Here is a 14843-nt window from a genome sequence, read left to right as displayed (position 1 = left end):
GTAGGCCTAGGGCTCTGGCACGCTGGGTCCATGAGAACAGAACTGCAGGAAAGTGAACACACACAGGAAGTGGAAGAACACTTGACCAGAGCTTGAGAAGAAATGACTGAATGGGCAGGAGGCCCTGTCCCAGAAGGGACAGCATTCTACTCAAAGGCACATCCAGGTATGGCGGGTTCTTTGGCTCAGGAAGTAGCCAGGCTCAGCACAGACTTGGGCTTATTCTGCCTGCTGAGAACAAGCCAATGTGAAGTTTCTTCCCCGTGCCTTCACTCAGGGTCAGAACAAAGGCATATAGAATATGATTCCAGGGACTTGTCAGCTGTCCACCACAGCCTGTGGTGCCCTGTATTGATTGTACAGTCCAGGACAATGCTTCAAAACCAAGTCTTCCCCACTTGTCTTTGTGTGGGGTACATGTGCTCATGTGTGCGTGTGTTTACAGTCCAGAGCCTGAGGTCAGATGTCTTCCTCAATTACTCTCTGCTGAGACAGGATCTCATTGAACTTGGAGCTTACCCATTCATCTAGTTGTGTGGGCGCTAGGGACTGCACTCAGGTAATGGTGCTGGTGTGGCGATCACTTTACCAATGAAGCCTCTGGGTCAGGCAGGGAATGTGTTAGTCTAGTGTTACAGAGGAGAAACCTGAGGCATGGGGTGAGCTCAAGGTCTTGGACCAGAGTAAGTGACTTGGGGGCAGATTCAGACCTCCTTGAATCTCCCACGCAGAGAGATCCCTGACACAGCCTGTGGCATCTCTGGCTTCCTCACGAGCCGTGGGACTGTGTCTCTGCCTGTGCCCCGTGTCGTCTCCCTTGCTGGGGAAGAGGCAGGAGGGCTGGAGGAAACTGATGCCTTTCTCCTCTCTGGATGTGCAGGTGCCACTCCCGAGAGAGCCAGGGGGCCTCGGTGAGTCAAGAGATGTTTCCTGGTGAGACCTGCAGTGTGAGGATGAGCGAAGACACTGAGTACTGCAGTGAGCCCAGCCTGCTCTCCACAGAGATGTAAGCCCGGGCCACCCTGAGTGTAGGAAAGGGTGGGGACTCGGGAGCGGTACTGAGACCCCTCCTCTGGGCCAGGAATGGCGTATCAGTAACACCTGCCCAGGATTCCCTCTGCAGCTTGGGTTGCCCCATGACCAAACACTTCCGGGAAACCTTTAAATATCGATTCTTAAATGATGTGATCAATAATAGGTGCATTTCTTAGTGTGAGTCAGCAGACATATATGATGTTTAAATAAACTTGTTATGGAGCAGCTTCTTTTAAGTATGCCCTGAAGAGGCACAATTGGCACGATCCACTGTGTGTCTGTAATGTCCAGCTGGTAAGAAGAACCAGTATTCTTTTCCGTTCTTTCTTTCTTTCTTTCTTTCTTTCTTTCTTGTTCTTTTGAGACAAAGTCTTTCTTGTAGCCCTGGCTGTCTTGGAATTCACTCTGTAGACCAGGCTGGCCTCAGACTCACAGAGATCTGCCTGCCTCTGTCTCCCAAGTGCTGGGATTAAAGGCGTGCGCCACCACTGCCCGGCTAAGACCAGTGCTTTTAAAAGTTGGGTCAACATATATTTTATGAACAACTAGAAAGAAGGACCTCGAAGGTGCCAAACACGAAGTAATGTAAAAAGATGGGAACGTTCACTACATACTGTCCACACCTGTTGAACTAACACAGTGCACCTGATACATACAAGTCAGCAAACTTTACTGTTTAAGGAAATGGACATTAACTACCCAGACTTAGTCACTACATGTTATCTACATATGCCAAATGGTCACGCCATGCTTCATAAATACGCAGTTAAGTTAATAATAATTGATACTAATAGATAAAACAGAAGAACAGCAGAAGACAACAGGAAGTTATTGCAAAAGTAAACATTGTTTATGAAGTGTGTGCTTAAGTATGTGCCTCTCTAGGCTCCTGGTAAAATGTCTATGACTACTGCAGACACCCTTCACTTCCTTGAAAGTGCTTTGGTATGCCCCAGCCTCTCGGGCCCTTCAAGTTAACAGAGGCCCAAAGATTCTTATTGAATATTTGCCTAACTCCGAAGAAGCCGGAGTTGAATCCAGGAGATTTTACTAACTAGTTAGGAAGCTAAGAGATCCCGGACCAGGGAGAAAGCGTGGACCTTTCTAACCAACTGCCCACAAAGTGGTACCAGTGCCGAGGGGACAGACGTGCAGACCAAGTCCAGCAGCAGCATAGCTGGAGTTGTGAGTTGTGTACCGGGCCAAGCAGAAGTCAGGTCTGCAGGAGTGGAGAGAACCGAGGAAAAGGAAAATGTCCTGGGGAGGGCTTAGCTAATGAGGGATGGAAGCAGGCTTGGCAGCATACGAGTCTGAGAGTCTCATGTCCCAAACTCCCCTGCACATACATACATTCTTGTTTGCAGGGGTGGAGTCAGAGGCAAGAGGCTGCACAGTGTCAGCCTTCCAGCATAGCTCAGTGGTAGGTTGCTTTCTTGGCATACTCATGGTCCTGTGTTCCATCCTCAGCGCTGCAAGAAAACAAAAATGTAAACTTAATGAAAGGGTATTAGTGGTAGCAGTCCGTGATCTGATCCACACCACTGAGGGCTGGAATACAACTGTGCTTCTCAGACTGAAGACTGATCGATGGAGGGTCATGAAGTTACTTTAGTGGGTAATAGCCAGCAGCCATTGGAAAAAATAAAACCGACTATGGCAGTATAGAAATAATGAGAGAATGGAGCATACAAAGAGTGGCGTGTCTCATGTGGCTAGGTCTGTCTATGATACTGGGGATATGTATAAAAATTTGTCGTTGTGAGGCACCATCAAAAAGTCTGGAAGTCATCAACTAGAGGTCCTTAGGCAGTTGTTCTCAACCTGTGGGTCACAACCCCTTTGGGATTCGCCTAAGACCATTGGAAAACACAGATCTTTATATTAGGATTTGTAAAAGTAGCAAAATTACAGTTTTGAAATGGCAATGAAAATAATGTTATGGTTGGGGATCATCACAACATGAGGAACTGTATTAAAGGGTCTCAGCCATAGGAAGGTTGGGAACCACTGCCCACATTGCTGCTACTGCCCTGCTGTCTGCTGACTGGATGATTGCAGGATCACTACAGGCAGTGGCTTATGTGCTTTTGATAGTGAAAGATAGTCACACGGGGAAGAATTGGAAGGGTAGAGGATCTTAGGGTAGCATTGAGAACGGCCCTAGTGAACAGCATAGACCTACTATGTAAGGACAGGCAGGCACCTAAGGTACTTACTTCTAAGAGAATGTTATGGGCCTAGAATTCTTCTTCCAACTTTCTGTATACCCAAGAGAGCCTCCACTGGCTGAAATCAGAAATGCAAGGCTCGGAGATAGGATAGAAGCCCAATGTTCGAGTACTTGGCTAACATGCACGAGGCCTTGAATTCCAATCCTCAGCCCAGCAGAAAAAAACAAACAAAAAAAAATCAACTACAAGCCTCCTGCACTGGATATATATCAAGATCCGGGCCCCCTAACAAGCAGGCCTATGAAACAAGTCTGATGCCTGAGAGCAGGCACAGGTTTCTTAGCACACTCTGCTACCTGCTCCCCACACCTATAGTACAGATGCACAGATGAGCATTGCCTTCACTAAGGAAAGCGGAAACTGCTTTCTGAGGATAGCAGCTGTCCTGATGGGTGGCGCCTCATGTGCTAAGGGTTCTCTGTTCCAGACTCTCCTACCAGGATGATGAAAACCGACAGTTGACATCTCCAGAGGAGAAGAGGGAGATCCAGCAGTCTCCAAAGAGGAGTTTCCTTCGCTCTGCCTCGCTAGGTAAATTCATACCTTGTTCTGCAGATATAGACGTTAATCACCTCTAAGATGGCAAACCAAGCGACAACTGAGAAACTGTTTGGGCCTTGCTTAGGCAGCCTCTAGAGAGGGGCTGGTAGGCATGCAAAGTGACAAGATGGCTCTCCAAAGACAGAGTTTGTTGGGACGGGACTTAGACATTGGCTACTCAGATGCCTCGGAGATAAGCTGAGGCATAAAAAGGGCTGGGGACCGATAGCACTGACCCTCGTGCCTCACCCGAGAACAAGCCTTCTTTCAGTCCCCGGCCAGTCGCTGTAATAAAACACATGAGATGACCAGCTTCAAAACAAGACAGATGAATTTGAGCTCACAGGTTTGGAAGCTTGGTTCATGACTTTTGGGCCTATGGCAAGGTGGTGCATCATAGTGGAAATGTGCCCTTTGCCTCCTGGCCAGGAATGTTAAGGAGGGAAAGAGCCCAGTGTCCCATGATCTCTTTCAAAGACACATCACCAAAGGGGAAAACTTCCCACAAGGCTCCACCTTTTAAACATTCAGCCAGCCTTTCGCCTGTACCAAACTGGGGACTAAGCCTTTCTACATAGCCCTTGGTAGACACTGTGGATCTCAGCTGTGGCAGAGGTGTCACAGGCTGGTGCCATCACCTGTACCCTTATTCTGGTTCTTCTGCTGCTTTTGCAGGTCGAAGGGCCTCCTTCCACCTGGAATGTCTGAAGAGACAGAAGGATCAAGGGGGAGACATCTCTCAGAAGACAGCCGTGCCCTGGCATCTGGTTCATCACCAGGTATTGACACCTGTGGACAGGCCACAAGCCACACCTCCCAAGGATGTTGGCAAATCCCTTCTGTCTCCCTTTCTGAGACCTCAGTGCATAAGCCCCCCAGGGAGGGCCATCCACTTCTCTGAAGACGCCACAGTCTGTGGCACTGCAAGGCAGGTCCCCGTGACACCCTGGTGAGGATTCCTTTCCTGATTCTAACTGGAAGCTTCAGGGCTCTCGGGCTTTCTCCTTACAGTGTGCAGATATCCCTCCCCACGCACTGCTTTATGCTGCATGCTCTAAAGCAGATCCAGCCAGGCCTAGGGCGTGATGGGACCTGGGAGCTGAACTTCACAGCTATCTGTCTGTCCACTGCAGTGCAGAAATGATAGCAGCACCTGCCAACAGCCTGATGAAGAGCAGGGAATGCTGGGCATGATGGTCATGATTTTAATCACAGCACTCGAGAGACTAAGGAAGAGGATGGAGCGTTTAAGACTAGGCTGAACAGGAAAAAAAAAAAAAAAGGAGGGAATGATGGTCTCCAAGGAGAAAAGGCCTGGAAGACTAATTAGATAAAATCTATCCTAGCCAGGCGGTGGTGGCGCACGCCTGTAATCCCAGCACTCAGGAGGCAGAGGCAGGTGGATCTCTGTGAGTTCGAGGCCAGCCTGGTTTACAAAGCTAGTCCAGGACAGTTTCCAAAGCTACAGAGAGAAACCCTGTCTCGAAAAACAAAAAAAACAAAAAACAAAAAAAAAAAAATCAATCCTAGCATAGCGCAGCTAAGAAAGTGAAAACATCAGCATCACACTCACTCTTGGTAACTTAGAACAAGTAGAAACTTCAGGCTACAGCCGATACATTGCCTGCAGCAAATGGGGATCTAAACCTGAGCTCCCCAGTTTACCTTTGTAATTACAAACTCCCTTTGGGGCCTGTGCTTTCTCTCTCTCTCTCTCTCTGTCTGTCTCTCTGTCTGTCTCTCTCTCTGTCTCTCTCTCTCTCTTTCTCTCTCTCTGTGTGTGTATGTGTGTGTGTGTGTGTGTGTGTGTGTGTATGTGTGTGTGTGTGTGTTTGCATATTTGTATACATGTATATCTGTGTTAGTACATGTATGCATATGTTTATGTATGTGGGCACATGAGTACAAATGTGTTTTTAAAAATTGATACAACGCCGGGCGGTGGTGGCACACGCCTGTAATCCCAGCACTTGGGAGGCAGAGGCAGGTGGATCTCTGTGAGTTTGAGGCCAGGCTGGTCTACAGAGCTAGTCCAGGACAGACTCAAAAGCTACAGAGAAACCCTGTCTCAAAAAACCTAAAAAAATAAAAACTGATACAACTTCAGCACAAAAGCCAAAGCACAGTCTAAATAGGGATTGTTGTCATGGACTTTCCAACATAATGAAAATAGCTTCTTGCTTCCCTTAGATTTCCAGGTACCCAATATCTGGGGGGCTCTTGTGAGCTGGGGAGACAAAAAGCAGCATGTAGGGACACTGTGTGTTCTGTTTAAAAGGGTTTCTCCAAATGGTTTCGTCCATCTGTCCTCATGCCCAGAGGTGGGAAATGAGGTTTCTCTTTGTATCATTATGCCGCCTCCAACCTGCTCTCTGTCTCCCGGAGATGACCCCTCCCACCACAGTGTCAACAAACATATCATACTTGAGCAGTGGACAATGCTCAGAGTCACAGTGACATTGGGAACGCAGGGTCATCCTAAGTATTTTCTGGAGCATTTGGGGGTAGAGAAAGCAGACCTGGAAATTGTTAATCATGATACAGAAGCCAAAACACTCTGCTTGAGATTGACAGGGCATAATCAGTGGGTCTATTTCATTGTAAAAGTTAAAATAATGACTACTGATTTTGTCTAGATCTTTATGATAGACACTATACCTCAAAAGCCTTATTTCACTTAACGTCACACTGGTCTATAGGTCGGTGCACAGAGAGGGCACTGGCGAATCCTGGCTCTGTGGAGGACACGTCATCATTGTCCTCTCTGTTCTAATGGGAAGACCAGAATGACTGAATCCAGATAACCCAGAAGGCAGAGCCAGTCCCAACAGTGGATGATTCAGAGTGTGCTCAATTGTAAGATCCTGGAACTAGAAGGAAATGCTCGTTAAAATATTTCCGGATATTATTGAATCTTACACCAGGTCTCAGTGAGGTAGACAGGATTTGGGCTTTGAGAATTCTAGGCAGAACTCACTGTTAAATATTAATTTCAAAGTTACTCAGAAGGCAGAGGGCTGAACCCTCCTGGTAACTCCTTTTCTTATGTCCACAGGCATTGGCAGTGGCAGGTTTGAGCCCCCTCCTGCAGAGAAGCCATTCTCCTACCACAGTCCCCAAGCCATGCCCCACAGCCCCTGTCACTCCAGGCAGCCGGGGCAGGCCCCTACAGCCCATCCCCACCCTACGGCTGGAGGGGGCTGAGTCCAGCGAGAAACTCAACAGCAGCTTCCCGTCCATCCACTGCAGCTCCTGGTCTGAGACCACTGCCTGTAGTGGGGGCAGCAGCATGGCCCGGAGAGCCCGGCCTGTCTCCCTCACGGTGCCCAGCCAGGCTGGAGCTCCAGGGAGACAGTTCCATGGCAGCGCCAGCAGCCTGGTGGAAGCGGTATGTGAATTCAAACTCCTGGGGAGGGAGAGGCCCCAGAAAACAGGAGACTTTTGTACAGAGAAGGAAGCCTGGCTCCTTCCCAAGGAGACTGGGTGTCAAGGGTTTAAACTAGAGAAATGCTGAAGGAAGACCTGGCCTGCAGACTATCCAAGATGATAACCGTTGGCTATGATGAACAGGGAGAAAGCCGTTAGTAAAGTGTGGGCCAGTGAACCCCAAGGAAAGTTCTGCTGCATCCCAGAGTTCACATGTGCTGGGGCTTGTTCCTACAAAGCGGGCCAGGGTTCGCTGTGCTCAATTCTGACTGCTCAGAAGAACAGCTCCCCAGAGCTTTGCAGGCTTGCCAAGGGAAACTGGCATTTCCAATCTTCCAGTGATTCTAACACGCGAGTGTCCAAGTTTAAGAGGGCACTTTTTCTCCTCGGCTTCTGTTCCTCCTTTAGAGAGATTTTAGAGTCGCTAGTCCTCTGCCCCCGAGGAGCGTGTGTTCCAACCCTAGTGTTAGAGTCGGCGCTGAAACCAGAAGCTTCACTCCAATATCGGGTCACACAGAAACAGTTTATTTTATACGTGCGCACGGGTCAATCAGTCAAGCTTAGGACTGAAGACCCCGAAGCTCAAGCTCGCAGGCTTGTTATAGGGCAGTTTCACATGGGTTGGGGAGTGGGGTCGCTCAGAGTTCAGCCATCCGGCTTGTTTTTCCAAGAGCTGTGAGCTAGCTTTACAACGTGGAAGCCTTCTATACGAGCTAAGCAGGAATATTTTTCCACTAAGCAGAAATACATTTCTCTACTGGGATAGAGCCTAAAATGGAGCCTTTACACTAGCACCACATTTTAGGGGCCTTTGACAAGCTGAAGCAAACCCCGAAGACTGTGGCGAGGTCCTTAGAAACCATCTCCCAGGAGAACTGGTAGAGAGAAGGCCTTGCCAACAGTAAGAGGACGGGAAAGGAGCCAGCCGCCATCACTGGACATGCCTAGCAGAGGTGGCATCTGTCCTGTGGTCTGACGGACCGGAGAGTAGAGTTCAGTTAAGTAACTGGTCATTTCCAACTCTGAAACACCAATTCTTCACTCAAGCCTGGTTGTCCTTTACTCATCTCAAAAATCTCTGAGAATCTTACTAGGTGCAGAGACTATAGGCGTAGTGAGACATCTGGGGAAATGGATTTCAGCTCTCATGAGCTCCCACTGTGGTGGCGAGGACAAACAGATTAAAAAGTAAGCATAATGTGGCTGGAATAGGCAGGGTATCGGCATAAAAGTCAGGCAAGGTAAGGAGAGAATGATTCTCAGGCAGACGAGGAGGAACGGATGCGTGGGAGAAAAAGAGACCGCCCTGACTCGGCCACATTCTCCTACCCCTTGGCTCAGAGACTTAGGAAACTTCCTTCTGACTAGTCACTAAAGCAACTAGGAGAAAGGGTGGACCCGTGATGGTCCCCTAGGGCTCTCTCAAACAAAAGCAGAGCACCTGTCCGCTACAAGGAGCCCTGGGGCTGCAAACAGCTGGCCAGGGGTGGGAGACAATGCTTAAACAAATGAAAGCAAAGGCTTCCCAGAAAGAGCAACAGAAAAGATGTCTTGGTGGCCAGAGAGGAGAAAACGAAAAGATCTGCCCGTGAAAAGGCAGAGCAGAGTCCACAGCCCCTCTGCAAGTTTCTTCTCATTTGGTGATATGATGGTGTTTGAATCCTCCAACCAAAGCGCTCACCTCTGGTCTGCGCATGCCCTTTGGTCCATACTCCATCTCTGCTTTCCTGTGAGTGTCCCTTGTAGCACACAACTACAGACACGTGAATATGCATACACACCCCACACACGCTCACACTTATGTACACACTCACACACACGCGCGCACACACACACACATCTTTACACACATACCCACATGCAAATGTTATGTGCACACAGATGCTCTGCTTCGCAGCAGCCTGTGACATCATCCTTGGGGAGCTTGGAACTCCGGTGACCTCGCCCCTCTGTCTTCTTTTTGCCCCTCCTTTTCAGGTCTTAATTTCAGAAGGACTGGGACAGTTTGCTCAAGATCCCAAGTTCATCGAGGTCACCACCCAGGAGCTGGCTGACGCCTGTGACATGACAATAGAGGAGATGGAGAATGCAGCAGACAACATCCTCAGTGGGGGCGCCCAGCAGAGCCCCAACGGCACCCTCTTACCTTTCGTGAACTGCAGGGACCCGGGGCAGGACAGGGCTGTGGTCGCAGAGGACGAGAGCTGCGCATACGCCCTGGGGCGAGGCCGGAGCGAGGAGGCGCTCCCGGACAGCAGGGCCTACGTCAGCAACCTGTAGTCCACAGGGCTGGCGAGACGCGGGTGTTTTTTATTCGTTTCAATGTTCCTAATGGGTTCGTTTCAGAAGTGCCTCACTGTTCTCGTGACCTGGAGGTAACCGGAACAGCGTCTTCATTCACTGCTGTCGGGACAAGCCTCAGAGCTGGGCGGTCTGTGGAGTCGGCTTTTCAGGGGAGAAGGCCAAGGCCGTGGTGCAGGGCTCCAGCGCCTTCCCGGGGGCAGCACCGCCCAAAGGACCCCACCCCACCCCTAAGCAAAAGGGTGTTTTCCCCTTGCTTGTATAAACAGTCATTTGCACACGTTCTGTCTGAGCCTGGCCGTCTCTATGGAGTAGGGACCCAGGGATCTATGGCGGGAGTAGGCCAGCGCCCCGGGTAGGGGCCGGGAGGTGACTGCAAGGTTCCCAGCAGTGTGGGTCTGGTCCCTTTCGGGACCCTTCCTCTGCAGGAGCCGAGGTGCAGGTGGCAGGAGCCAGTGCAGACCACACCACCTGCCCTCAGCTAGCCAGGCCAGGGGGCGCAGGCTGCTGCCTAGTAATCTTGGTTCCATGGTTTGATGGTTCTTGTTAGCATGTTTCGGTTTTCTGGGTTTTCGTTTCTTTATTATTGTTTATTTGTTGTGCTTCCCCACGGGGAAGGGAGGAAGAAGAGCATCTACAGTTGCGCAGCCTCACTCACTGTTTCCACATTTGGGTTATTTAAGTCGGATTTGGTTTTATTATATTCTTTAAATGGTGCGGTTTTCTCCCCCACCCCTCTTTTTCTACCCATGAAGCGAGGGCTCAATATCACCACAGGAAGGTTTACCTGCTCTGTGGATGCCCAGTAACTTGTTAAAATTTCCTTAAGTAACAGCACCTTTTCCCCTTTTCTTTCTGGTTCCGTTGAGCTTCACAATCTGCAGGTAGCAGGCTGTTTAGATAAGGGTTGCGCGCATGGGCGGTTAGGATGGGCTCCTTTCTTAGCTGGGCGTGTGGCTAGGTTCAAGAGAGAGGATGTATGAGAGCATCTGTGTGTCACACGTGTGTCCATAGTGGGTCGTCTGTGCGTGTTGTGCACCCACATGGTGCGTGCGCACCCCCTCCACCCTACCCCCACCCCCGCACAAAAGTCCGTAGATCCCGGTTCCGGTTTGACTGCAGGGAGTTCTGAATCTGGGGCGATTAGAAAGCAAAAAACAAATCACTGTCTCCGCTTCTGCTTCTGAAACGAGAATCGGTAACGGCATTTCCTGTCCCACGAGATATGCAAAAGCAATGCAATAATATCCATTTTAAAATACGATTGTGAGTTGTGTCAGCATTAAAATTCTATTTTAAAAAACACAAAATTTAAGGGAAAAAACTCAAGAAGACATTTTGCTTCGATATATTCTGTGTAATGTTTTATTGCATTGATAATGTTTCTGTTGAAGAAACTGTTATACTTGAATTCAGGTCAGTTTCAGTATTTTTCAAATATTTTTTTAAAACTGAATTGCAATTGTGCCAAGCAAATATAATGACTTAAGTTTGTTTTAAAATTCACTTCTTGTATATTTTGCTGCATGTAAAGTAAATCATTTTGTATTTGGAGTGTGACAAGCTTTACCTTCGAACTCTTAAGTGCTTTTTCTACATGTGGTTGGGGAGGAGATGGTTTTCTTTCATTTGCAAAGTGAACAAAGGTATCCCCTGAGTCAGTCCTCTGCTCTCTAAGGGCAGGTCTGGGAGGTACCATTTTGCATATCTTGTATTTTGTTCCCATTTCCCTTGATCTTTCCAAAACCGGGTGGTAAGACAGTCCATGCCACATCTTGCTTTGCGAGATCAGGACATATTTCATCCAGGTCTTCACTTGCTGCCTTCTGCCATTCTCTGTGGATACTTACTTGTCCAAGATGCCCCCATGGAGAGGTGGCTGGCTTTCCCAAGCACTCCGAAGTGAGAGGATGGGGTGATAGTCAGCCTGGGGCGGCGGTAGGCCAGATTCATCTTTGATTTACCCAAATACAGATTGTCATAGCTGTGGCTAGAGAACGGTGATTGGATGGAACTGTGGTCCTTCTAGAAACCACTTGTCCACTCCTTCTTCCAAAGCAGGAAGGCAGAGAAGCAGGGGATCTTGACGAGGGCGGGGCATCAGGATTCAATAGGGATGAAAGGAGCAGATTGTGTGGGCCTTTCATTGAGGCTCATCTGTGTCTGCCTTCAGCAACTCTCACAGTTAGTACCAGGTCCTTTGATTGTATCGGAACAAGAACGGTTGAAAAAGAAGGGGTCTGGGGAAAGTAAGACCCAACCCTTCACCCAGAACTTACCCACGTACAGAATAGCTTCCGGTCCCAGTGGCCTTCCAGCCTATTTTGGAGACTATGTGAGAATCTTCTAGAAATTCCAGCAAGGATCTTTCATGAAAATGCAGAGAGAGGTCCCCAGTGTCCACAGGTTAACCAGAGTCTAAAAACAGCGTTTCTCCTTGGACTTCCACGTGCCGATAACCCAGCATCCTTTGCAGTACCCATCAGGGCTTCTAGATGAGAGGATTAGATGGCATCCTTTGTCTTGTTTCTGCAAAGTTCTGCAACTGTGTTGATGTGACTATAGTGACTATAGAGAGGGGAGCCCTTCTGACGGGCTCTCTGGTTCTTGCATACATCTGACCCCTAGGGAAATGTGGTGTTTCCATTGCTCCTACACACAGACATGCATACTCAGTTTCCCTGTGCTGCCTTGTTTTCCTTTGGAAGCTTTGGTCTGCATTGCCAGATTCTACTGACCAGTGACATAAGCTATGGACCAAGCTCCTGCAGCCCCTGCCAGGACTCTGCCCAGTGTGGTGCCCCAATCCCCACTTCACCAGTCATACCCACAGGCTGCCTTCTCCTTTATGGCCAAGAAGACCAGAGCAGTCTTTCACTCATACGCTGCACCCTGAAAGAATGGCGTCATCAGGGACAATGGGCCCCTTGCCCTTTGTTGCTAGGAGGAACAGAGGTTCAGTGGACAAGGGGTTTTTCATGCTTGGCTTCATGACTACCTGAGTATGATTGACACACACTGCCTCTCTCCAGGTCAGAGGGGATCAGTGAGTAAGAAAGCCAGTGAACATCTACACCAGACTGTCTACTCTCCACCCAGCAGGGAATTTTCCCAATGACTGTTTTGAACATAACTACCAGACCCTCTGCAATCCTGACAGTCCCTGAATGGCAGGCAAATTAGTCCACGGCTAGGGACCAAAGGGCCATGAAGGAGTGTAGGCCATGTGTTTTCATCTGTCCTATGATTAGCTCTGTCTCTTTTATTTCTGATCTTTTTATGTGTGAAGCTATATTACAGACAAAATCCAGTTAGTTCCTTTCTGCCTGGTCCTAGAAGGCTCTTCATATCTTCAGGTTAAGAGAGAGACTTTCCTAGACCTTGTTTGATTTGTAAATGTCTTCCCTGTTAGTTGTGGCTCCCATCTTTCTTAACCTGGCTGGGAATCCAAGGCCCAACTCTGTTGTTTACCTTCCTCTGGTGCCCTGGTTCCAAATTCTGGGTACTGTGAAACGAAGGTCTGTGTTCCTTTCTCATAGCTCTCAACCATCTGGAGCTCAAGACACCCTAAGTGAACACAGTAGGCAACCCTTCCTTTGCCAAAACCAGCACATTTCTGCAAACACTCTGGAAGTCAGGAGAAGCAAAGTGGCTGTTGTACCGAGGCCAGGAGACACACTCCAACGCTCCTAAAGACAGGCCAAGAGAGCAAGGATCCAGACCAAACATGGAGTCAAAATGGTACTCAGGGTTTTTAGCCTTCTCATAGCACATTTCAAATGTCGCCAAGGGGATGGATGGCCCCTCCATCCTAGGATCTTGAGTAACTGAAATGCCCTCATTTAGGAGCTAGAAACAATTGAGCAAGGACCTGAGGAAGGATTGTCTGGCTTTCAGAAGAGCTACTCAAAGCCCAGGAAAGCCAAAACCTGCTGTAAATGTCCTGGCTGATTCTGTTCCTCAACAAAGCCCTGACTTTGAACTAGAGGGATGTAGGGGTGAGGAAAGGGCTCATCCTGACCCCATCTGTGTCATTTCGTCATATGGAAAGCAGCTTCTGTCTTGTCCAGCCTTCGGAAAGGCTGGTGGCTCCGTAATCTGCTTTGGAAGTTGTGAAACATAAATACCTACCCTAGGTGTTTTTCCAGCTAAATCAACCTAGCTAGCGCGATATGGTTCTTACATGACCCTGTGAGGTCCCTTCACTGCATCTGGCCAAAGATTTTGCCGATGGGAAAGTCGTTGGGGGAGGTTGGGTCTCACTCACCAGAGTCCATGTTCTAGAACAGCTGCTATGGGGAGAGGCGTCCTGGAAGGGTGTGAGGGGAAAAGCACGTACCTACGTACCTACAATGGATGTCAGTAACAGGCACCTTCCCCTCCTTTACCATTTCACTCCTCCTCATCTTCCTCTTCCTCCTCTCCTCCTCCTCTACAAGCCCAGTGAAGGGACCTTGTTAGGGAAGCAGTTGAATACCACACACACACACACACACACACACACACACACCCTAAGGCACAAGTGCTGAGGTGATGGCTACTTAGTGATTTTTCCACAGAAAAGGACGACTGTGGTAGGCATGTTCAACCTGTTCAATCTGTGGCTATGTGTCCCAGAACAGCTATGACCTTGGCCCAGCACATTTGTAGATGATGTCCTATTATAGGGAAAAACACTGGACATCTTAAAGAGGAAGAAACTAGAACAGTTTCCAAAGGTAGAAATGATGACAGTTTTATTCATCTACAGTGAGGAACTGCTACCATCCTTAAACTCTCCCTTTTCCTCCAACATCTTAAGAGGTTTGTTCCATATAGAATGTGATTAAAAAAAAAAAAAAAAACCTGGCCTTCCTGCTAACCTATCTCCGAAAGGGAGTTGGAGAATGTAGCTGGTCAAGCATTGCAAATCAATTCAATACTGAGAGTAAAGTCTGAATTAAGATTTTCCTGCTACATTTCTCTTAGGTCTCTGCTAGCAATAAGGAAGGCAAGTCCAGGAAAGTGCAATGAAAATGTGAAATGTCACATTACCAGAGCCAAACTGTCTCAGATGTTCACTGCTTTAGAGGTGTACCCCCTCATCCCCATGGGAAATTCTGTGCACCCCAATTTTCCAGAATCTTAAGTAATTTGATGTATAAAGGTTACAGAACGGGTGACATGCCACTTACTCCAGCATAAATGAGTCAATCAGTGCATATTATTTTAAAACTTCCCTCATGGACCACTCAACAGGGTCACTGGGGAGGCTGAGGATACAGGAAATCAGAGGGCTATTTCTGTTTTCTTTTCCTTTCTAGGGGAGCA

General features: G+C 48.5%; 1 protein-coding gene across 8 annotated transcripts in view; it reads left to right on the top strand.

Annotated features, from left to right (window-relative positions):
- Cacna1c (calcium voltage-gated channel subunit alpha1 C) overlaps window positions 1-14377 on the top strand; it is a 541159-nt gene extending 526782 nt beyond the window's left edge. For all 8 annotated transcript variants that reach the window (XM_036181728.1, XM_036181732.1, XM_036181730.1 and 5 more), the window contains 5 exons: window positions 881-1006; window positions 3694-3797; window positions 4482-4585; window positions 6862-7194; window positions 9210-14377. In XM_036181728.1, the coding sequence (XP_036037621.1) occupies window positions 881-1006; window positions 3694-3797; window positions 4482-4585; window positions 6862-7194; window positions 9210-9512 (970 nt within the window). In that variant the 3' untranslated portion in view covers window positions 9513-14377. The remainder of the gene's footprint in view (window positions 1-880; window positions 1007-3693; window positions 3798-4481; window positions 4586-6861; window positions 7195-9209) is intronic.
- The last annotated feature ends 466 nt before the right edge of the window (window positions 14378-14843 follow it).

The sequence above is a fragment of the Onychomys torridus genome, chromosome 3, assembly GCF_903995425.1.
Source record: "Onychomys torridus chromosome 3, mOncTor1.1, whole genome shotgun sequence".
In the NCBI taxonomy this organism is placed as follows: Eukaryota; Metazoa; Chordata; class Mammalia; order Rodentia; family Cricetidae; genus Onychomys; species Onychomys torridus.
This window is presented reverse-complemented; position numbering and strand designations above follow the sequence as displayed.